The following is a 20339-nucleotide window of genomic DNA, read 5'->3' as shown; positions in this document are numbered from 1 at the left end:
TTTCTACCGCTTATTCCCTTTGGGGTCGCGGGGGGCGCTGGAGCCTATTTCAGCTACAATCGGGCGGAAGGCGGCGTACACCCTGGACAAGTCGCCACCTCATCGCAGGGCCATGGCTGAGTTGAATTAAATAATCCTAACTCATGATGTGAATATATTTCATGCTTCTTTCATATCTATCCGTATTGTGCAAATTGCAAGTCGTAACTACCGTACAAAGACGCCGACACCTTCCGCATTCCTGTTAGAAATGTCTTCTGTAAGCGCTCTTTCGCTTCATGTCCCAATGAAACAAAATAATCTCAGCGGATTTTGTGTGGGGGGGAAAAGGGTAATTAAGGTAATGAGATTTCTTTACGCTGCACTGAAGCACGCTAAGCACAAGCAAGTGCATGATTTGATTTTCCCCCTTTTATTTATTTTGCATGTGTTTTGGTCTTGTTATTAATGGGTTCACACACAGTAAAACAATTCCTTGCATCAACTGCAGTTATCTCTACAAGAACCCTGGTCTGGCAACCATAGTTACGGTCTTCACTATTGTATAAGAATGACAAAGGTTCTAGAACTACAGTCTTTTTCATTTTGGGTATATAAGCCGCAACCACTAAAAAATATATTTTTCCGTGTATTAGCCGCACCGGACTATAAGCCGCAGATACACTATATTGCCAAAAGTATTTGGCCACCTGCCTTGATTCACATATGAACTTGAAGTGCCATCCCATTCCTAACCCATAGGGTTCAATATGACGTCGGTCCATCTTTTGCAGCTATTACAGCTTCAACTCTTCTGGGAAGGCTGTCCACAAGGTTGCGGAGTGTGTTTATAGGAATTTTCCACCATTCGTCCAAAAGCACATTGGTGAGGTCACACATTGATGTTAGCCAAGAAGGCCTGGCTCTCAGTCTCCGTTCTAATTCATCCCAAAGGTGTTCTATCGGGTTCAGGTCAGGACTCTGTGCAGGCCAGTCAAGTTCATCCACACCAGACTCTGTCATCCATGTCTTTATGGACCTTGTCATGTTGGAAGAGGAAGGGGCCCGCTCCAAACTGTTCCCACAAGGTTGGGAGCATGGAAAGTTCCTTTCACTAGAACTAAGGGGCCAAGCCCAGCTCCTGAAAAACAACCCCACACCATAATTCTGAACACTTGGATGGGTGGCCAAATACTTTTGGCAATATATTGTATCATGTGACAGGGGCCGGCACGCTGTTTGTATGGAGGAAAAGCAGACGTGACGACAGGTTGCCTTTAAGGCACTGCCTAAATATTGTTGTCCGGGTGGAAATTGGGAGAAATTCGGGAGAATGGTTGCCCCGGGCGACTTTCGAGAGGGGCACTGAAAATCGGGAGGGTTGGCAAGTATGAGTATTAGCTGTATAATACCGGCGGGCCAGCTCTAATGTTAATTTGATATTGCCTCAAGGGCCAAATGAAATCACACGGCGGGCCCACGGGCCAGAGTTTGACACCCATGATTTAACACAAAACATGATGGCTTTTAGCGAAGGAAAAAATGTAAACCATAAATTAAGGTTCAAAGCCTAGGAAATAGGTAGCGCCTCAGAGTCCGGAGTTTGCATTACTTTTTAGGCAGTTGTTGAGATCTGTGTTGGATATTCCTCCCGATTCCCAAGATTGTGCTAGTACATGATTAAACGTCCGCTCTCTTCTTTGTCTCTCACCAGCTCCTCTGACAGACAAGCCACCCAAAATCCTCTCCCCGTCCGAGAGCCAGACGAGCATCATCGAGATGGCACCAGGTAAGAAAACAATCCGCACTGTGGCATCAATGGCATCCGTTGAGTCTGTCGGTGGTGCGTATGGCGTCATGCTCACAGCCTATGCCCACTCATCACAATGGCATTGTTCCAGCTTTTTAGATCAGTGTCAATCTTTGTGCGACACACTTCCAGTATGAAGGATAAGTAGGTCTTGTTCTATTTAACCGTGGATTGTTGTTTTTCATGGTACACAGTGTGCGCGTGTTGTGATTTTGTGGATTCAACGACCAATGTGTGGCTTGTTTTTGCACTCGTCAAGTGGAGCGTGCTCATCCACCAGCACCTCATGTTTGCTCAGAAATAATGAGTCTTCAGTTATCCCAGTGCCTCCTGTGCCTTAATTCTGACTCATGTGACTGCCGTGGATTCTTCTCTGCGGAACTCATGGGAAAATTCCAGCTCGGTGCCTTATTAGGAGCAAAAGCAGGAGATAAAATGGGTCAAGATGGAGGCTTTCTTTAAATAAGTTTCTGGCTCACAAAGGTAAAAGGTAGCATTCAGGAAATGGGCCCAAATTGCTCAAATTTGTGATGCACCGTCGACTTTTTTAATATATACGGTATATATAAATGTGGTTATGTCTTTTTAAAAATCAAGTTACCTGACTGTAAGAATGGTGATATAACAGTGGTGGCAAAGAAAAGTATGTGTACCTTTCAATTAGGGGCGAAAAATGCAAGGTGAATTTTTACTAGGGATGGTCCCAAAACACATTTCTGTTTTTCACTCTAAAAACTGGCATTAAAACTAGAGATGTCCGATAATTTCGGCAGTCCGATAAATGTAATATTGGAAATTATCGGTATCGGTTTCAAAAAGTAAAATGTATGACTTTTTAAAACGCCGCTATACGGAGTGGTACAGGGACATAGGGAGAAGTACAGAGCAGTTTGGTCTCCCAGTCATACTTACCAACCCTCCCGATTTTCCCGGTAGACTCCCGAATTTCAGTGCCCCCCCCCGAAAATCTCCCGGGGAAACCGTTCTCCCGAATTTCTCCCGATTTCCACCCAAACAACAATATAGGGGGCGTGCCTTAAAGGCACTGCCTTTGCGTGCCGGCCCAGACACATAATATCTACGGCTTTTCACACAAACAAGTGAATGCAACGCATACTTGGTCAACAGCCATACAGGTCACACTGAGGGTGGCTGTATAAACCACTTTAACGTTACAAATATGCGCCACACTGTGAACCCACACCAAACAAGAATGACAAACACATTTCGGGGGAACATCCGCACCGTAACACAACATAAACACAACAGAACAAATACCCAGAACCCCTTGCAGCACTAACTCTTCCGGGACGCTGCAATATACACCCCCCGCTACAGCCCCCCCGCCCCCCAACCCCGCCTACCTCAACCTCCTCATGCTCTCTCAGGGAGAGCATGTCCCAAATTCCAAGCTGCTGTTTTAAAAAAAATAATGCACTTTGTGACTTCAATAATAAATATGGCAGTGCCATGTTGGCATTTGTTTCCATAACTTGAGTTGATTTATTTTGGAAAACCTTGTTACATTGTTTAATGCATCCATCACAACAAAATTAGGCATAATAATGTGTTAATTCCACGACTGTATATATCGGCATCGGTTGATATCGGAATCGGTAATTAAGAGTTGGACAATATCGGAATATCGGATATCGGCAAAAAAGCCATTATCGGACATCTCTAATTAAAACTATATTCTATTCTTTTCTACCCCGCCCAAGCAGAGTTACTTGGGCTTTAGTCCAAAGAAACCGAGAGGTTTACCTCAGTGTGTGTGTGTTTTTGAGCTATGTCGTTCCTGGCACCTCTTCTCATCACCGAAACTAGTATGCTATGTGTGTGTGCATATGCGTGACAAGTGTGTGTAGATTGCAAAGATTCAAACACAGGGTGGACTGATTGTGTTTTGTTCCTCAAGCATAATGGAGTGCACAGAGAATAACTCCTTACGCATTCCATTCCACTAAGGTGAAAAATATTCCTCTAACAGATGGGTACAGGTTTCGGTACTTTCATAGCCACCGACCGAATGTCATCTGAACTGCAGAGTGCTCATGTTTCAATATTTTTGTTGCAACTTTCCTTGCCCAGAAAGCAAGAATGCCTGATAGAAGGCTCAAAGCAAGGCTCCTATGTTTAAACTGGGTTAGCTTGATGCTAATATACATTGGATGTCCCATATACATGCTACTGATTAGCATTAGCTGTTTTACGTGGTGATTTCAACACCTCCAAATTTGGTAATCAAAACTGCAACTAAGATGCGCAATACAATCCAACAGCTGGAGTGTAACAAGTACAATACTTACAGTACAAACACTTTGTAGGGCTCAGTAATGTACAAGACTGGCACATTCAATTTAATGGCAAAGACTACTTCCTGGCTAGGCAGCACGGTGGAACAGGGGTGAGTGCATGTGCCTCACAATACGAAGGTCCTGAGTAACTCCGGGGTTCAATCCTGGGCTCGGGATCTTTCTGTGTGAAGTTTGCATGTTCTCCCATGACTGTGTGGGTTCCCTCCGGGTACTCCGGCTTTCTCCCACCTCCAAAGACATGCACCTGGGGATAGGTTGATTGGCAACACTAAATTGGCCCTAGTGTGTGAATGTGAGTGTGAATGTTGTCTGTCTATCTGTGTTGGCCCTACGATGAGGTGGCGACTTGTCCAGGGTGTACCCCGCAATCCGCCCGAATGCAGCTGAGATAGGCTCCAGCACCCCCCGCGACCCCAAAAGGGACAAGCGGTAGAAAATGGATGGATGGATGAATACTTCCTGGCTACTGCAGCACGGCTACGACAAACTGAAATAAATGCATACTTGCCAATGAGACTCAAAAGTGTAAAAAAAAAAAAAAAACTAAATATAAGAATTGGACAGCCCACATGTCATAATCAGCTCAGTGGAAAATGGTAAGCAAAATAGAGATTTTACTATCAAACATAACGTTTATTACCACATGAACACAGACAAATGTACCAGAAAATGGTACTGTTGAGTATCAATTCCCAGGTAATGGGATTTGGTGCCGTATCGTCTCAAATCTAACCTCAAAATCTGAGACCATTGTTTGACTGCACCCCTCTAGTCGGGCGTGAAGTTCTGCCTCAAGTGGAGGAGTTCAAGTATCTCGGGGTCTTGTTCACGGGTGAGGGAAGAATAGAACGCGAGATTGATAGACAGATCTGCAATGAAGCAGTCACTGCACCGGTCTGTTGTGGTGAAGAAGGAGCTGAGCCAGAAGGCGATGCTCTCGATTTACAGGTCAGTCTCTGTTCCTACCCTCACCTATAGTCACGAGCTTTGGGTAATGACCGAAAGGACAAGGTGGCGAATACAAGCGGCAGAAATGAGCTTCCTCCGCACATTTTCTGGGATCCCCCTCAGAGATAGGATGAGGAGCTCGGTCACTTGGGAGAGACTCAGAGTAGAGCCGCTGCTCCTTCACGTGGAGAGGAGCCAGCTGATATGGCTCGGGCATCTACTACGGATGCCTCCTGGATTCCTCCCTGGTGAGGTGTTTCAGGCATGTCCAGCTGGGAGGAGACCTCGGGGCAGACTTAGGACACGTTGGAGGGACTATGTCTCACAGCTGGCCTGGGAATGCCTCGGTATCCCCCATGTAGAACTAGAGTCGGTGGCCGGGGACAGGGAAGTCTGGATGGATGGATGGATGGATGGTCTCAAATGTGAAAGATACCCAACCCTAACTGGCATTGAGTCAAAAGTACTGATTTTGGTACCGGTATCATACAAATTGTATAAAATATATATTTTTTACATTTATAAAGGTTTTAAAGGCCTACTGAAATGTGATTTTCTTATTTAAACGGGGATAGCAGGTCCATTCTATGTGTCATACTTGATCATTTCGCGATATTGCCATATTTTTGCTGAAAGGATTTAGTAGAGAACATCGACGATAAAGTTCGCAACTTTTGGTCGCTGATAAAAAAGCCTTGCCTGTACCGGAAGTAGCAGACGAGTAGCGTGACGTCACAGGTTGTGGAGCTCCTCACATCCGCACATTGTTTACAATCATGGCACCAGCAGCGAGAGCGATTCGGACCGAGAAAGCGACAATTTCTCCATTAATTTGAGCGAGGATGACAGATTCGTGGATGAGGAAAGTGAGGGTGAAGGACTAGAGCACAGTGGGAGCGATCCAGATAGGGAAGATGCTGTGAGAGGCGGGTGGGACCTGATATTCAGCTGGGAATGACTAAAACAGTAAATAAACACAAGACATATATATACTCTATTAGCCACAACACAACAAGGCTTACATTTAATATGCCAAATATTAATCCCGCATAACAAACACCTCCCCCCTCCCGTCCATATAACCCGCCAATACAACTCAAACACCTGCACAACACACTCAATCCCACAGCCCAAAGTACCGTTCACCTCCCCAAAGTTCATACAGCACATATATTTCCCCAAAGTTACGTACGTGACATGCACATAGCGGCACGCACGTACGGGCAAGCGATCAAATGTTTGGAAGCCGCAGCTGCATGCGTACTCACGGTACCGCGTCTGCGTATTCAACTCAAAGTCCTCCTGGTAAGAGTCTCTGTTGTCCCAGTTCTCCACAGGCCAAAGGTAAAGCTTGACTGTCATCTTCCGGGAATGTAAACAATGAAACACCGGCTGTGTTATCCGGCACAACAGTCAGGGGGTGCATTCTACGGCGGGGGTGCATTATCCGGCACAACACCTGCCGCAATACACCGCTTCCCACCTACAGCTTTCTTCTTTGCTGTCTCCATTGTTCATTGAACAAATTGCAAAAGATTCACCAACACAGATGTCCAGAATACTGTGGAATTTTGCGATGAAAACAGACGACTTAATAGCTGGCCACCATGCTGTCCCAAAATGTCCGCTACAATCCGTGACGTCACGCGCAGGCGTCATCATACCGAGACGTTTTCAGCAGGATATTTTGCGCGAAAATTAAAATTGCACTTTAGTAAGCTAACCCAGCCGTATTGGCATGTGTTGCAATGTTAAGATTTCATCATTGATATATAAACTATCAGACTGCGTGGTCGGTAGTAGTAGGTTTCAGTAGGCCTTTAAATGTAAACAGTACCCACTTGTAGTTATTACTGTGTGATGTGAGCGCTTAAATGTTTACGATTGTTTCCGGAGGTCATTCTCGTTTGACTTGTCATTGCCTGTGACATAAGAGATTGTTTGTGTTTTCCTGTGTGTCGGGTTTTGTTCCTGTCTTGTGCTTTTATTTTGGTGGCAATGACGTTTTATTTTTGTAGCCTGTTGAGCCTTCCCAATGCTTCCAGAGCACTTCCCAGCTCTTGCCTTTTGTTTGTTCACGTATTAAATACTTTTTTTTTTTTTTTTTTTTTTTTTTTTTTACCTGCACACTGCCTCCAGTTGACATTTTCCACTGTTGGAGATGCAGAGCTCTTCTTGCTTATGTGATGTTTACCCGGTCAGATTTTGGTCGCTGACATGTCATTCTTCAATGAGCATCATTAAGAAATTATGAGGCGTTTTAAAAAAAAATTGTAAAAACCAATCTGATGAAATGAATTGTGGAATATTTACTTGACTAACCTTTTCTTGACTTGATCAATGTCAGTGGCGATTTTCCCCAGAGACCGTCTGCAGCTGTATGGATTTGATGATATGATGTTTGGCATCTTCTCAGATTGATTCAAGCTACATTTTCAATCTATAAAGATTGGTATTGATTTCTTGCGCCTCTTGCTGGCAATGTTCTGTAGAATGTCGCAGAAAGTCAGGCGCGTGCTCTGGATCATGGTTCAGATAAATACCACAGATATAAAAATAGGGCAGCAAGTTATGAAAATTGCGCTCAGTTTTTTAATGTTTTGTTGTTTTCGCCCTGAAACGGAACTCACCTCTTTGAGTTTGCAATCAAATGGGTTTTCATTTTATATCAGGGGTGTCAAAAGTGCGGTTCGGAGGCCATTGGTGGCCTGCAGCTCAAGTTGGGGTTTTTTTGGCCCGCAGCATATTGTCGAAATAAAATAAAGAAAATAAAAATGTAAGAAAAAACTAATGTAATGAGAAAAACTTGAAATTGTCACTCTAATAACTAGAGATGTCGATAAACGCGTTAAAATGTAATATCGAAAATTATCGGTATCGTTTTTTTTATTATCGGTATCGTTTTTTTTATTTTATTTTATTTTATTTTTTTATTAAATCAACATAAAAAACACAAGATACACTTACAATTAGTGAACCAACCCAAAAAACCTCCCTCCCCCATTTACACTCATTCACACAAAAGGGTTGTTTCTTTCTGTTATCAATATTCTGGTTCCTACATTATATATCAATATATATCAATACAGTCTGCAAGGGATACAGTCCGTAAGCACACATGATTGGTCCACTAATAGTAATAACCTTTAACAGTTAATTTTACTCATTTTCATGAATTACTAGTTTCTATGTAACTGTTTTTATATTGTTTTACTTTCTTTTTTATTCAAGAAAATGTTTTTAATTTATTTATCTTATTTTATTAATTTTTTTAAAAAGTACCTTATCTTCACCATACCTGATTGTCCAAATTAGGCATAATAATGTGTTAATTCCACGACTGTATATATCGGTTGATATCGGTATCGGTTGATATCGGTATCGGTAATTAAAGAGTTGGACAATATCGCATATTGGCAAAAAGCCATTATCGGACATCCCTACTAATAACTAATAATCATATCCTTTGCCACCTTGAACACAAAGCTAACAGAAAGTTCAATCAATCAATCAATGTTTATTTATATAGCCCTAAATCACAAGTGTCTCAAAGGGCTGCACAAGCCACAACGACATCCTCGGTTCAGAGCCCACATAAGGGCAAGGAAAAACTCACAACCCAGTGGGATGTCAATATCAATGACTATGAGAAACCTTGGAGAGGACCGCAGATGTGGGTCCCCCCCCCCACCACCCACCACCCCCTCTCTAGGGGAGACCGGATGCAATGGACGTCGAGTGGGTCTAGCATAATATTGTGAAAGTCCAGTCCATAGTGGATCTAACATAATAGTCAGAGTCCAGTCCATAGTGGGGCCAGCAGGAGACCATCCCGAGCGGAGACGGTTCAGCAGCTCAGAGATGTCCCCAACCGATGCACAGGCGAGCGGTCCACCCCGGGTCCCGACCCTGGACAGCCAGCACTTCATCCATGGCCACCGGAGCTGTGCCCCCACCCCCTTCCACAAGGGAGAGGGGGGCAGAAAATAAGTTGTATTGTTAAATATGTATACTGTCTGTTTTTAGCATTTTTTAAAAATGATTTGTTTTATAAAATATTTAATGGCCCCCGCATGTTTTAAAATTTTAAGTATGCAGCCCTTGGTGAAAAAGTTCACACACCCCTGGTTAGGGATGATGTTTGATAAGAAATTATCGAGTTCGAGCCTATTATCGAATCCTCTTATCGAACCGATTCCTTATCAATTCTCTTATCGAGTCCAGATAGGTTGTTGTATATGGGAAAAAACACACAATATTTGGTTTAACAAACGCGATCAAATGTTTGGAAGCCGCAGCTGCATGCGCACTCACGGTACCGTGTCTGCGTATCCAACTCAAAGTCCTCCTGGTAAGAGTCTCTGTTGTCCCAGTTCTCCACAGGCCAATGGTAAAGCTTGACTGTCATCTTTCGGGAATGTAGACAATGAAACACCGGCCGTGTTTGTGTTGCTGAAGTCGACCGCTTCCCACCTACAGCTTTCTTCTTTGCTGTCTCCATTGTTCATTGAACAAATTGCAAAAGATTCACCAACACAGATGTCCAGAATACTGTGGAATTTTGCCATGAAAACAGACGACTTAATAGCTGGCCACCATGCTGTCCCAAAATGTCCTCTACAATCCGCGACGTCACGCGCTGACGTCATCATACCGAGACGTTTTCAGCAGGGTATTTCGCACGAAATTTAAAATTGCACTTTAGTAAGCTAACCCGGCCGTATTGGCATGTGTTGCAATATTAAGATTTCATCATTGATATATAAACTATCAGATTGCGTGGTCGGTAGTAATGGGTTTCAGTAGGCCTTTAAAAGATCGCACATTGACTTCACATTTTCTACAGTGTGCATATTCGTAGATGTGCATTCTAATATACAAGTTGAGGAGTGTTTATCACACGATGTGATACATTTTGATTTGACAAAGAAAATAAACATCGACAACACTGGCCATACTCACCACACACACACACACACACACCCCAGCCATCACTTGAAATGTCAGCGCCTTTGCATCGACGGCAAAGGTTTAGAGGCCCCCGCGATCGATATTACATCATGTCTCCCAATCAGGCCACATTTATTCTCCTCAACTTATTGTACATCTACCAGTGATGCTACCTGCAAGGGCCTGGCAGACGGGGCCTGGAGAAAGTGAAAGCGAAATGAGGAGGGGGGGGGCGGCTGCAAAGAAGGATAAAATTAAGATGGAAAAAAAAATCACTGAAGATTCACAAGGCGGATGAAGTACTTACTTCTTACCTTCGGTTTATTACACATGAAAGTGGAGGCATTACAGCAAACTGTCTGAAATGGTTAATATGGCTGCGCTGTAGAGGTTTAAATTGTGGCTGTCGTATTAGAAAGAGGTCGGTTCTTTGTGTGTGAAGGGAAGGCCCTATCGCTGTTTTACGAAAGTGCAGAAATAAGCGTGCGCCTACTCAAGCGCAGCAAGCTCATTTCACCACTGACAAGAGGCCGAGGAGCAGGAGCACAGACTTATTTAGGGTCCCTACGTGAAAGCATGGTTTTGTCCATCATTTTAATTAACGGGGTCTTATGATGATTTAAATCTACATTTTAACCACTTTTTCATGGTTTAGATCAGTGTTTCTCAACCTTTTCTGAGCCAAGGCACATTTTTTTAATTTTAAAAATCCCAAGGCACACCACCAGCAAAAAACATAAACAAAATTAAACTCAGCACCCGATATTGACAGTGAAAAGTCGTTCTCGCAATTGTTGGATAAAAATTCTAACCATAACCAACCATGCACTGTAGCTCGTCTCAAAGCAGGTGTACTGTCACCACCTGTCACATCAAGCTGTGACTTATTTGGAGTATTTTGGTGTTTTCCTGTGTGTAGTGTTGTAGTTCTTGTCTGGCGCTCCTTTTTTGTTGTTGATTGTCATGTCATGTAGAGATGTACTTTGTGGACGCCGTCTGCTGCGCCACACGCTGTAAGTCTTTGCTGTCGTCCAGCATTCTGTTTTTGTTTACTTTGCAGCCAGTTCAGTTTTATTTTTGCGTAGCCTTCCCTAAGCTTCAATGCCTTTTGTTTATTTTTGGTTTTTTTGCCTCCCACTGTCGCCTGCATATTGTGATCACGACACATCATGTTCCTGACATCTACAAAGCAATTAGCTACCTGCTGCCACCTACTGATATGGAAGAGTATTACACGGTTACTCTGCCGATCTCTTGACATCACAAATAATTACTGGTTTGCAAATAATATTTTTAACCCAATTAGGTGAAATTACATAATTTACCACGGCACACCAAACAATATCCCATGGTACACTAGTGTGCCGCGGCACAGTGGTTGAAAAACACTGGTTTAGATAATATATATAGATACACTATATTGCCAAAAGTATTTGGCCACCTGCCTTGACTCATATATGAACTTGAAGTGCCATCCCATTCCTAACCCATAGGGTTCAATATGATGTCGGTCCACCTTTTGCAGCTATTACAGCTTCAACTCTTCTGGGAAGGCTGTCCACAAGGTTGCGGAGTGTGTTTATAGGAATTTTCCACCATTCTTCCAAAAGGGCATTGGTGAGGTCACACACTGATGTTGGTGGAGAAGGCCTGGCTCTCAGTCTCCGTTCTAATTCATAAACTACCAAAAGTTAAAATTAAAATATCTTTTTTAAAACCATGATTGATACGCACTTTGACATATTCACTGCTCATTTCCTGGAGAAGCAAAGTAGCGCGAAAATCGCTACCTAGCTTAAATGTTGACCTAAATACAAGACACATTAACACTTTTCCCCATTCAAAACATCTAAACTCGTATAAACGCATGTCTGACTGAGCAACTGTTGAACCTACAGACTGTGCAGTGACAGATGTGAAGATCTATACACATGTCTACCACAGGAACCGGGCGTGGAACCCCTCTAAAAACAAAAGTAGCAACATTTCCCTAAAATCGAAGAAAAGACCAATCTTGTGTGCTTATTGAAGGCATACTTGCCAACCTTGAGACCTCCGATTTCGGGAGGTGGGGGGTGGGGGCGTGGTTAAGAGGGGAGGAGTATATTTACAGCTAGAATTCACCAAGTCAAGTATTTCATATATATATATATATATATATATATATATATATGTATATATACATATGTATATATATATATATATATATATATATATATATATATATATATATATATATATATATATATATATGTATATATACATATATATATGTATATATATATATAAGAAATACTTGACTTTCAGTGAATTTTAGCTATAAATATTTATTTTATTATATATATATATATATAAAAGAAATACTTAAATTTCAGTGTTCATTTATTTACACATATACACACACATAACACTCATCTACTCATTGTTGAGTTAAGGGTTGAATTGTCCATTCTTGTTCTATTCTCTGTCACTATTAACCATGCTGAACACCCTCTCTGATGATGCATTGCTGTGTGGCGCACACAAAAGTGCTTTCATCAAATGCACTAGATGGCAGTATTGTCCTGTTTAAGGTGTTACATTGCTGTTTACGGCAGACGAACTGCTTTAGGTAGACAAAACGTGACTGCTGTTGTTGTGTGTTGTTACCGCGCTGGGAGGACGTTAATGAAACTGCCTAACAATAAACCCACATAAGAAACCAATAAATCGCCCTGATCATTCTACAGTTATAAAGTGATTGGGCAGGCACGCTGTTTATATTGTGGGAAAACGGACTCAGGTCCGCATGGAGGCCACGCCCCCTCCAGCTCCGCCTGAATTTCGGGAGATTTTGGGGGGAAAATTTGTCCCGGGAGGTTTTCGGTAGAGGCGCGGAATTTCTGGAGTCTCCCGGAAAATCCGGGAGGGTTGGCAAGTATGGTTGAAGGACATTTAGACGGCTGTCCACACGTAAACACACAGCAGGACGGCTTGAATTGGAGATTTTAAATGCAATCCAATGTAATTTGATTCTTGCTTTTTTGCTGATATCGGACCGATATCAATATAGATCGGGACAACCCTCGCACAAAAGTATACGTTAGGGTGTGGATAAGAGGGTAAAAGGAAGACAGAAGAAAACTATTCTAAAGTGTCTCTGTCTGCGTGGCCTTGGTCCAAGATGTCTCTTCTCTGCCTTGAGCGCGACCTTGAGAGGGCATCGCCTTTGCTTTCGGATTGGTTTCTTGGCCAACGTCAGAGTGTGTGTGTGTGTGTGTGAGAGTATGTGTGTGTGTGCAAAAGAGGTACAATGCGGCCTCTGATGTCCAGCCAGAGTTGAAGCTCCACAGTGGCATCAGGAGGCGGGGATGCAAGTTCACTTGCGATTTGCAAAGTTGGCACGAAAGAAACGGTAAAAAAGTCCTTTTTTTTTTATCCTGTTCGGGGTCACGGTGCGCTAGAGGCCAGCTAACTTTGGGTGGAAGGCAGAATACTGGACTAGTTGTCAGTCAGTCGGTAGTGAAGTGAAGTGAATTATATTTATATAGCGCTCTAGTGACTAAAAGCACTTTTACATAGTGAAACCCAATATCTAAGTTACGTTTAAACCAGTGTGGGTGGCACTGGGAGCAGGTGGGTAAAGTGTCTTGCCCAAGGACACAACAGCAGTGACTAGGATGGCGGAAGCAGGAATCGAACCTGGAACCTTTAAGTTGCTGGCACGGCCGCTCTACCAACCGAGCTATACCGCCTCATTTAGAGACAAGCATCCACACGGTCACTGGGTGGAAACTGGTGCGGTAATCAGCTGAGTGACGGACATTAAAGCAACCTTTTTGCACAAATGATATTGTTTATCGTTTCTGTCTGATGACAACCTCATAACTACTGCACAACATTTACAATGATACTATTCTATATTCTTTATCATGTACGGTAGGAACGTGATTCATATGGCCCCATTCGTGGTGGTGTACCTGACACATGGCACGTGACAAATTAGCCGCCACATGGCAGTAGAGTGTTGAATATCTTAAAATATGTTTTGTGGCATTTCCAACTTTGACCACTGTGAAGACTTAGACTTAGACTTCCTTTTTATTGTCATTCAAATTTGAACTTTACAGCACAGATAAGAACGAAATTTCGTTACATAAGCTCATGGTAGTGCAGGATAAAAAAGCAATAAGGTGCATATATAAATAAATAAATATATATAAATAATATATAAATATATATATAAAATAAATAAATATATATAAATAAATAAATAGATTACTGTACAGATAAATATATTGCACTTTTTCACATGCGTCCACGTTTATGGATGTATGTTATATTGTCTTTTTTTATTCCAGCGAGTGAATCCATTTTGGGGGGAGTTGAGGAGATAATTTAATTATGATGCGTTCAAGAGTCTTACGGTCTGAGGGAAGAAGCTGTTACAGAACCTGGAGGTTCTGCTTCGGAGGCTGCGGAACCTCTTTCTAGAGTCCAGCAGTGAAAACAGTCCTTGGTGGGGGTAGGAGGAGTCTTTGAAGATTTTTGAATTTGAAGTGGCGCTTTCCATCATTTTCGGCAGACCGCATGGCAAAATGATGAACCCCCCCTCTCTTCCTCTTACGCGAGATCCGCCCAGGAATGGGGCCATATGATTCCCTTCTCTACTGTAAGTAAGTAAGTATTAGTATTTTAATTTTTAAAGCTCTTTTTACAGATGCAAATCACAATGTGCTGGACAAAACATAGGTGAATTAAAATGACAATTACATTAAAACAATAGGGGCAACATCATAAATAGGATTTTAAAAGAAAGTGGATTAAAAAAAAAGATTCAAAGTTTATTACCTACAAGCTTTACGAAAAAGCGACATTTTCAAATGTTTTTTTATAGAGTCAACACGGAGGGACTGGTGCAAGTCATTCCAGAGTCTGCAGGCTACAGTTTGGAATGTCAGGTTTCCACAGGTTTTAAAGTGAGTTTTGGGGATCTTTAGCAGACCCTGGCCTGAAGACCGAAGGCTGCGCCCTGGTGTGTAGGGGCACAACGGATCACTGATATCCTGAGGCACATCTCAATTAATTACAAGAGTGGTTTCAATTTAAAATGTGAAATATTCTTTAGATTCACTTCACACAGAGTGACTGAGTTCAAGAATATTTTTCTTAACTTCTTTTTAATTTTGATGATTAAAGTCTACGCTAATTAAACCTTAAATGTCAGAAAATATTTGTAATTGTGTCAAAAAGTTAAATATTGAAAAAGCAATTAAAATACATGTCGAAAAATCACAAAGTGATTACTGTCCAGATCCTCCATGACAGAACTTGTGTTCAATCTCCTTGTGCTTGGTGTTATTTCCGTTCCAGCGCTCTGGTTTTCTTGTGTCCACTTCCTTTCTGTTTTCATTTCCTGCCACTTCACCTCTGGCCTGAGCGCAGCCTCCCTCACCTGTCCCTGATTGGCAATCAGGACACACCTGTCCCTGGTTGGCAGTAAGGATGCTTTTGATGCTCGCCCTTTTCCTCTGGATAGGGCTGGACCATTGTTTGTTGCTACCTGAACATGTGTAGATCTTTGTGTGCACTTCCAAGCTACATAAGTTTTCATTTCATTAAATGTTTTATTTATTATTTATTTATTTATTTGTTTTTTTATTAGATTTTTTTTTTTATTTTTTATTTTTTTTTCAGTGTACATGAATGAAGGTGTGTGTTGCTGAACCCGACTTGGGCGTTATCTGGACTGGACCTGGTTTTAAAAACCTTTTAAACAAATCTAATTTCATTTACAACCTGGTCTGGTGAAGATAAGGTCCTTTTTCTTTTCTTTTCTTTTTTTTTAGATAAGATAAATAAATATTTTCTTGGATAAAAAAGAAAGTAAAACAATATAAAAATAATTACATTAAAAAAAAAGGAAAATAGTAATTAAATGAAAATGTTAGTGGACCAGCAGCACATACAATCAAGTGTGCTTCAAGGACTGTGTCCCTTGCAGAAGTGTTGTGGGAACCAGAATATTGGTAGCAGAAAGGGGAGAAAGGAACAACCCCTTTTGTGTGAGTGGGTGTGTATGAGTGTGAATGGGGGAGGGAGGGTTTTTTTGGGGGTTGATGCACTAGTTGAAAGTGTATCGTGTGTTTTTTCTATGTTGATTTAATTAAAAAAAAAAAAAAAAAAAAAAGTTTTCATTTGTTCTGATTGAATAAATGTTTACCTGCACTACGCTTGCCGTCTCTGCATCCTTGGGTCACGCTTCAAGCTTGGCTTGTGTCATCCTGACAGTTTACATCAGGGGTGTCCAAGCTTTTTGACGGGGGACTGCGTGCAAAGTAACTGTATATATATATATATATATATATATATATATATATATATATATATATATATATATATATATATATATATATATATTGCTTAACAAGGTTCATTATGTCTTCATATACTTTTGAAATGTTCTTGTAATCAGACAATATTTTTCGGTATATTGGATAGAATTTTTACACTGCTATTTTTGGTTAAAAAAAATACCGAAAAATATTGTCTGATTACAAGAAAATGTGAAAAGCCTATACATATATATGAGTACGTTATTGTAATAATATCATGAATATACTGTATCATTAATAAATATTATAATTGGTTGTTAAGAATATGTGAAGGTTAAACTCCTACCTTGTTTACTTCAGTGGCAACCTCCTTAAGGTTTTTTAATCAATCGGAAATATCACCAAACATGGATAAGTGTGGAAAGAGTGTTTAGCATTTTCCCATCATCCCTTGTAATGGATTTACAAGGGATATGTCATTTTTTTAAATATGTTGATTGGACATATTTTAATATTCACAAAGTCCAGTGAGCAGGTTGTGTTATGTGTGACCATGTTTGTAGAGTTTTTGCACTGGTTGTTTTGGGGTTTTTTGCACCATGACTAGGGAAGGTTGTTTGGTTGGCTCATAGATATAATTTCTGTACTTCAAAGACATGAAAGTTCAATTAATGGCAGAGTTGCATTTATTGGCTATCAGCTGGTGACAAAATAGCAGCAATCAAACCACTTGATATTTACATAAGATTTGGATACACTGCCGACAGCCTGTTTATTGAACTTGTGCTCTTTCACTGGCAAAATTCAAGACCCTGGCTAGCCGTAGTTTGGCCCACAGACCGTAGTTTGGTCATGATTATTGTTATTATTATTGGTTTATTATTTGTTCGCATTACCGTCACTTAGTACTTGTATATGTATGTTTAGCCAACACATTTGCTAAAACGTGAGGTAAAGATAATCATAAATATATTAGAATAAGACCAGTAAATGAAACAATGTGTAGATGATAATGTCAAGAAATGTATATATATATATATATATATATAGAGAGAGAGAGAGAGAGAGAGAGAGAGAGAGAGAGAGAGAGAGAGAGAGAGAGAGAGAGAGAGAGAGAGAGAGAGAGAGAGAGAGAGAGAGAGAGAGAGAGAGAGAGAGAGAGAGGTAGTTAATTTTTGAATGAGGGATATTGCAGTTTTTTGGGAATATGAATAACCTAATTCATCATTAGTATTAGTTATTTTGTTTAGTTTTTCACGTGTCGCAAATTAACAATCAAACCTGAACCTAAACTTAAAGGGGAACATTATCACCAGACCTATGTAAGCGTCAATATATACCTTGATGTTGCAGAAAAAAGACCATATATTTTTTCAACCGATTTCCGAACTCTAAGTGGGTGAATTTTGGCGAATTAAACGCCTTTCTATTATTCGCTCTCGGAGCGATGACGTCACAACGTGACGTCACATTGGAAAGCAATCCGCCATTTTCTCAAACACATTACAAACACCAAGTCAAATCAGCTCTGTTATTTTCCGTTTTTTCGACTGTTTTCCGTACCTTGGAGACATCATGCCTCGTCGTTGTGTTGTCGGAGGGTGTAACAACACGAACAGGGACGGATTCAAGTTGCACCAGTGGCCCAAAGATGCAAAAGTGGCAAGAAATTGGACGTTTGTTCCGCACACTTTACCGACGAAAGCTATGCCACGACAGAGATGGCAAGAATGTGTGAATATCCTGCGACACTCAAAGCAGATGCATTTCCAACGATAAAGTCAAAGAAATCTGCCGCCAGACCCCCAGGAAAAGAGAGCGGATGAGGGTATGTCTACAGAATATATTAATTGATGAAAATTGGGCTGTCTGCACTCTCAAAGTGCATGTTGTTGCCAAATGTATTTCATATGCTGTAAACCTAGTTCATGGTTGTTAGTTTCCTTTAATGCCAAACAAACACATACCAATCGTTGGTTAGAAGGCGATCGCCGAATTCGTCCTCGCTTTCTCCCGTGTCGCTGACTGTCGTGTCGTTTTCGTTGGTTTCGCTTGCATACAGTTCAAACCGATATGGCTCAATAGCTTCAGTTTCTTCTTCAATTTCGTTTTCGCTACCTGCCTCCACACTACAACCATCCGTTTCAATACATGCGTAATCTGTTGAATCGCTTAAGCCGCTGAAATCCGAGTCTGAATCCGAGCTAATGTCGCTATAAACTTGCTGTTCTATCCGCCATGTTTGTTTGTATCGGCATCACTATGTGACGTCACAGGAAAATGGACGGGTGTATATAACGATGGTTAAAATCAGGCACTTTGAAGCTTTTTTAGGGATATTGCGTAATGGGTAAAATTTGGAAAAAAAACTTCGAAAAATAAAATAAGCCACTGGGAACTGATTTTTAATGGTTTTAACCCTTTTGAAATTGTGATAATGTTATCTTTAATCCAAAAAAATAACTGCAATACTTTCCTGACCTTTTAATTGTCCTCTTCGTCTTAATCAAATGTGCATTTTGCCCGATAATCAAATGCATTGACATGCGCCTGACAGTACTTCTGTTTTGTTACCAGTAAAATATATTCTATTGTGTTCATATGTCATCTTTTTGCTGCAGGATACAGGCCACGTATTAATTGGATCACATTATAATTTCATAAGGGATGTAAACACGGGCCAAAAGTGGCATCTCTTCCATCGTGGTTATTAGTTATGACACCTTTTTCTCATTGACACAGTGTTATTGAAAAAACAATCAACACTTTATTTTTGAAATATGATTTAATAAGAAACAAACTGGGAGGAACATGAACAGATGACTCGTGATTATTTTTTCTGGCAGGAAGCCATTTTTATGAACGATATTACTAATGCACAGTCTGCAATATACCATCATGGATATGGAATGAAAACTACATGTCTTGTTCTAAATGTGTTTGGTTTTTACATTTTCTATTGACTGTTTCCAAATGAGACACTTCTTTTGTTCTTCCTCAAGAATGCAGTGCAGATAAAATATGCTGTTGTTGTTTACGGAATAACAAAAATGTAAATCTGATTAAAAAAGCATTGGCCCAAACATGCAAATTATGGATAGACATACGCTATATATACTTTAAGCTTTTACTTGGAAGCCATACAAGTACAACATGTCACCTTATCTGAACTACGGTATGCAGATTTTGATTGTATTTGTTACACTGTCAAGCTTGACCTCATTTAATCAAACTATTGAAGCATAATGTGTTATACATGCGGCGAAAGTAAATAAACGCAGACGTCGACACAGATACTGCTTGAGAGTTAACGAGTAACACGAACAAAAAAAGGAAACACTAGGTAACAAAAAAAGAAATATAAAAACATATATGAAAAACCCAATCAGATATTGATATGATAGTTTATATATCCCAATGTAGGGAACTTATATGGTTGCAGTGCAGATACAAAAAGTCCACAAAAAATAAGGTAAAAAACACATGAAAAGAAAAGGGGAACATTAAAGTAAGTAAGTAAGTAAAGTTGCCCCTGTTGTTTTAAATTGAATTGTTGTTTTACTTCACCTATGTTTTGTACAGCGCTTTGTGATTGTATCTGTGAAAAGTGCTTTATAAATAGAATTTTCTTACCGTATTTTTCGGAGTATAAGTCGCACCGGCCGAAAATGCATAATAAAGAAGGAAAAAAACATATATAAGTCGCACTGGAGTATAAGTCGCATTTTTGGGGGAAATGTATTTGATAAAACCCAACACCAAGAATAGACTTTTGAAAGGCAATTTGAAATAAATAAAAAATAGTGAACAACAGGCTGAATAAGTGTACGTTATATGAGGCATAAATAACCAACTGAGAACGTGCCTGGTATGTTAACGTAACATATTATGGTAAGAGTCATTCAAATAACTATAACATATAGAACATGCTATACGTTTACCAAACAATCTGTCACTCCTAATCGCTAAATCCCATGAAATCTTATATGTCTAGTCCAGGGGTCAGCAACCTTTACCAGT

At 40.7% G+C, this 20339-nt stretch overlaps 1 protein-coding gene across 2 annotated transcripts in view; it reads left to right on the top strand.

Annotated features, from left to right (window-relative positions):
* The window catches only part of LOC133622367 (interleukin-1 receptor accessory protein-like 1), a 555729-nt gene that overhangs the window by 355632 nt on the left and 179758 nt on the right, over positions 1-20339 (top strand). For both annotated transcript variants that reach the window (XM_061985016.1, XM_061985015.1), the window contains exon 6: positions 1694-1768. In XM_061985016.1, coding sequence (XP_061841000.1) covers positions 1694-1768 — 75 coding nt within the window. The remainder of the gene's footprint in view (positions 1-1693; positions 1769-20339) is intronic.

Source organism: Nerophis lumbriciformis, linkage group LG23 (assembly GCF_033978685.3).
Source record: "Nerophis lumbriciformis linkage group LG23, RoL_Nlum_v2.1, whole genome shotgun sequence".
Classification (NCBI taxonomy): domain Eukaryota; kingdom Metazoa; phylum Chordata; class Actinopteri; order Syngnathiformes; family Syngnathidae; genus Nerophis; species Nerophis lumbriciformis.
The sequence above is the reverse complement of the archived record's forward strand: the minus strand, read 5'-3'. Positions and strand labels throughout refer to the sequence as shown.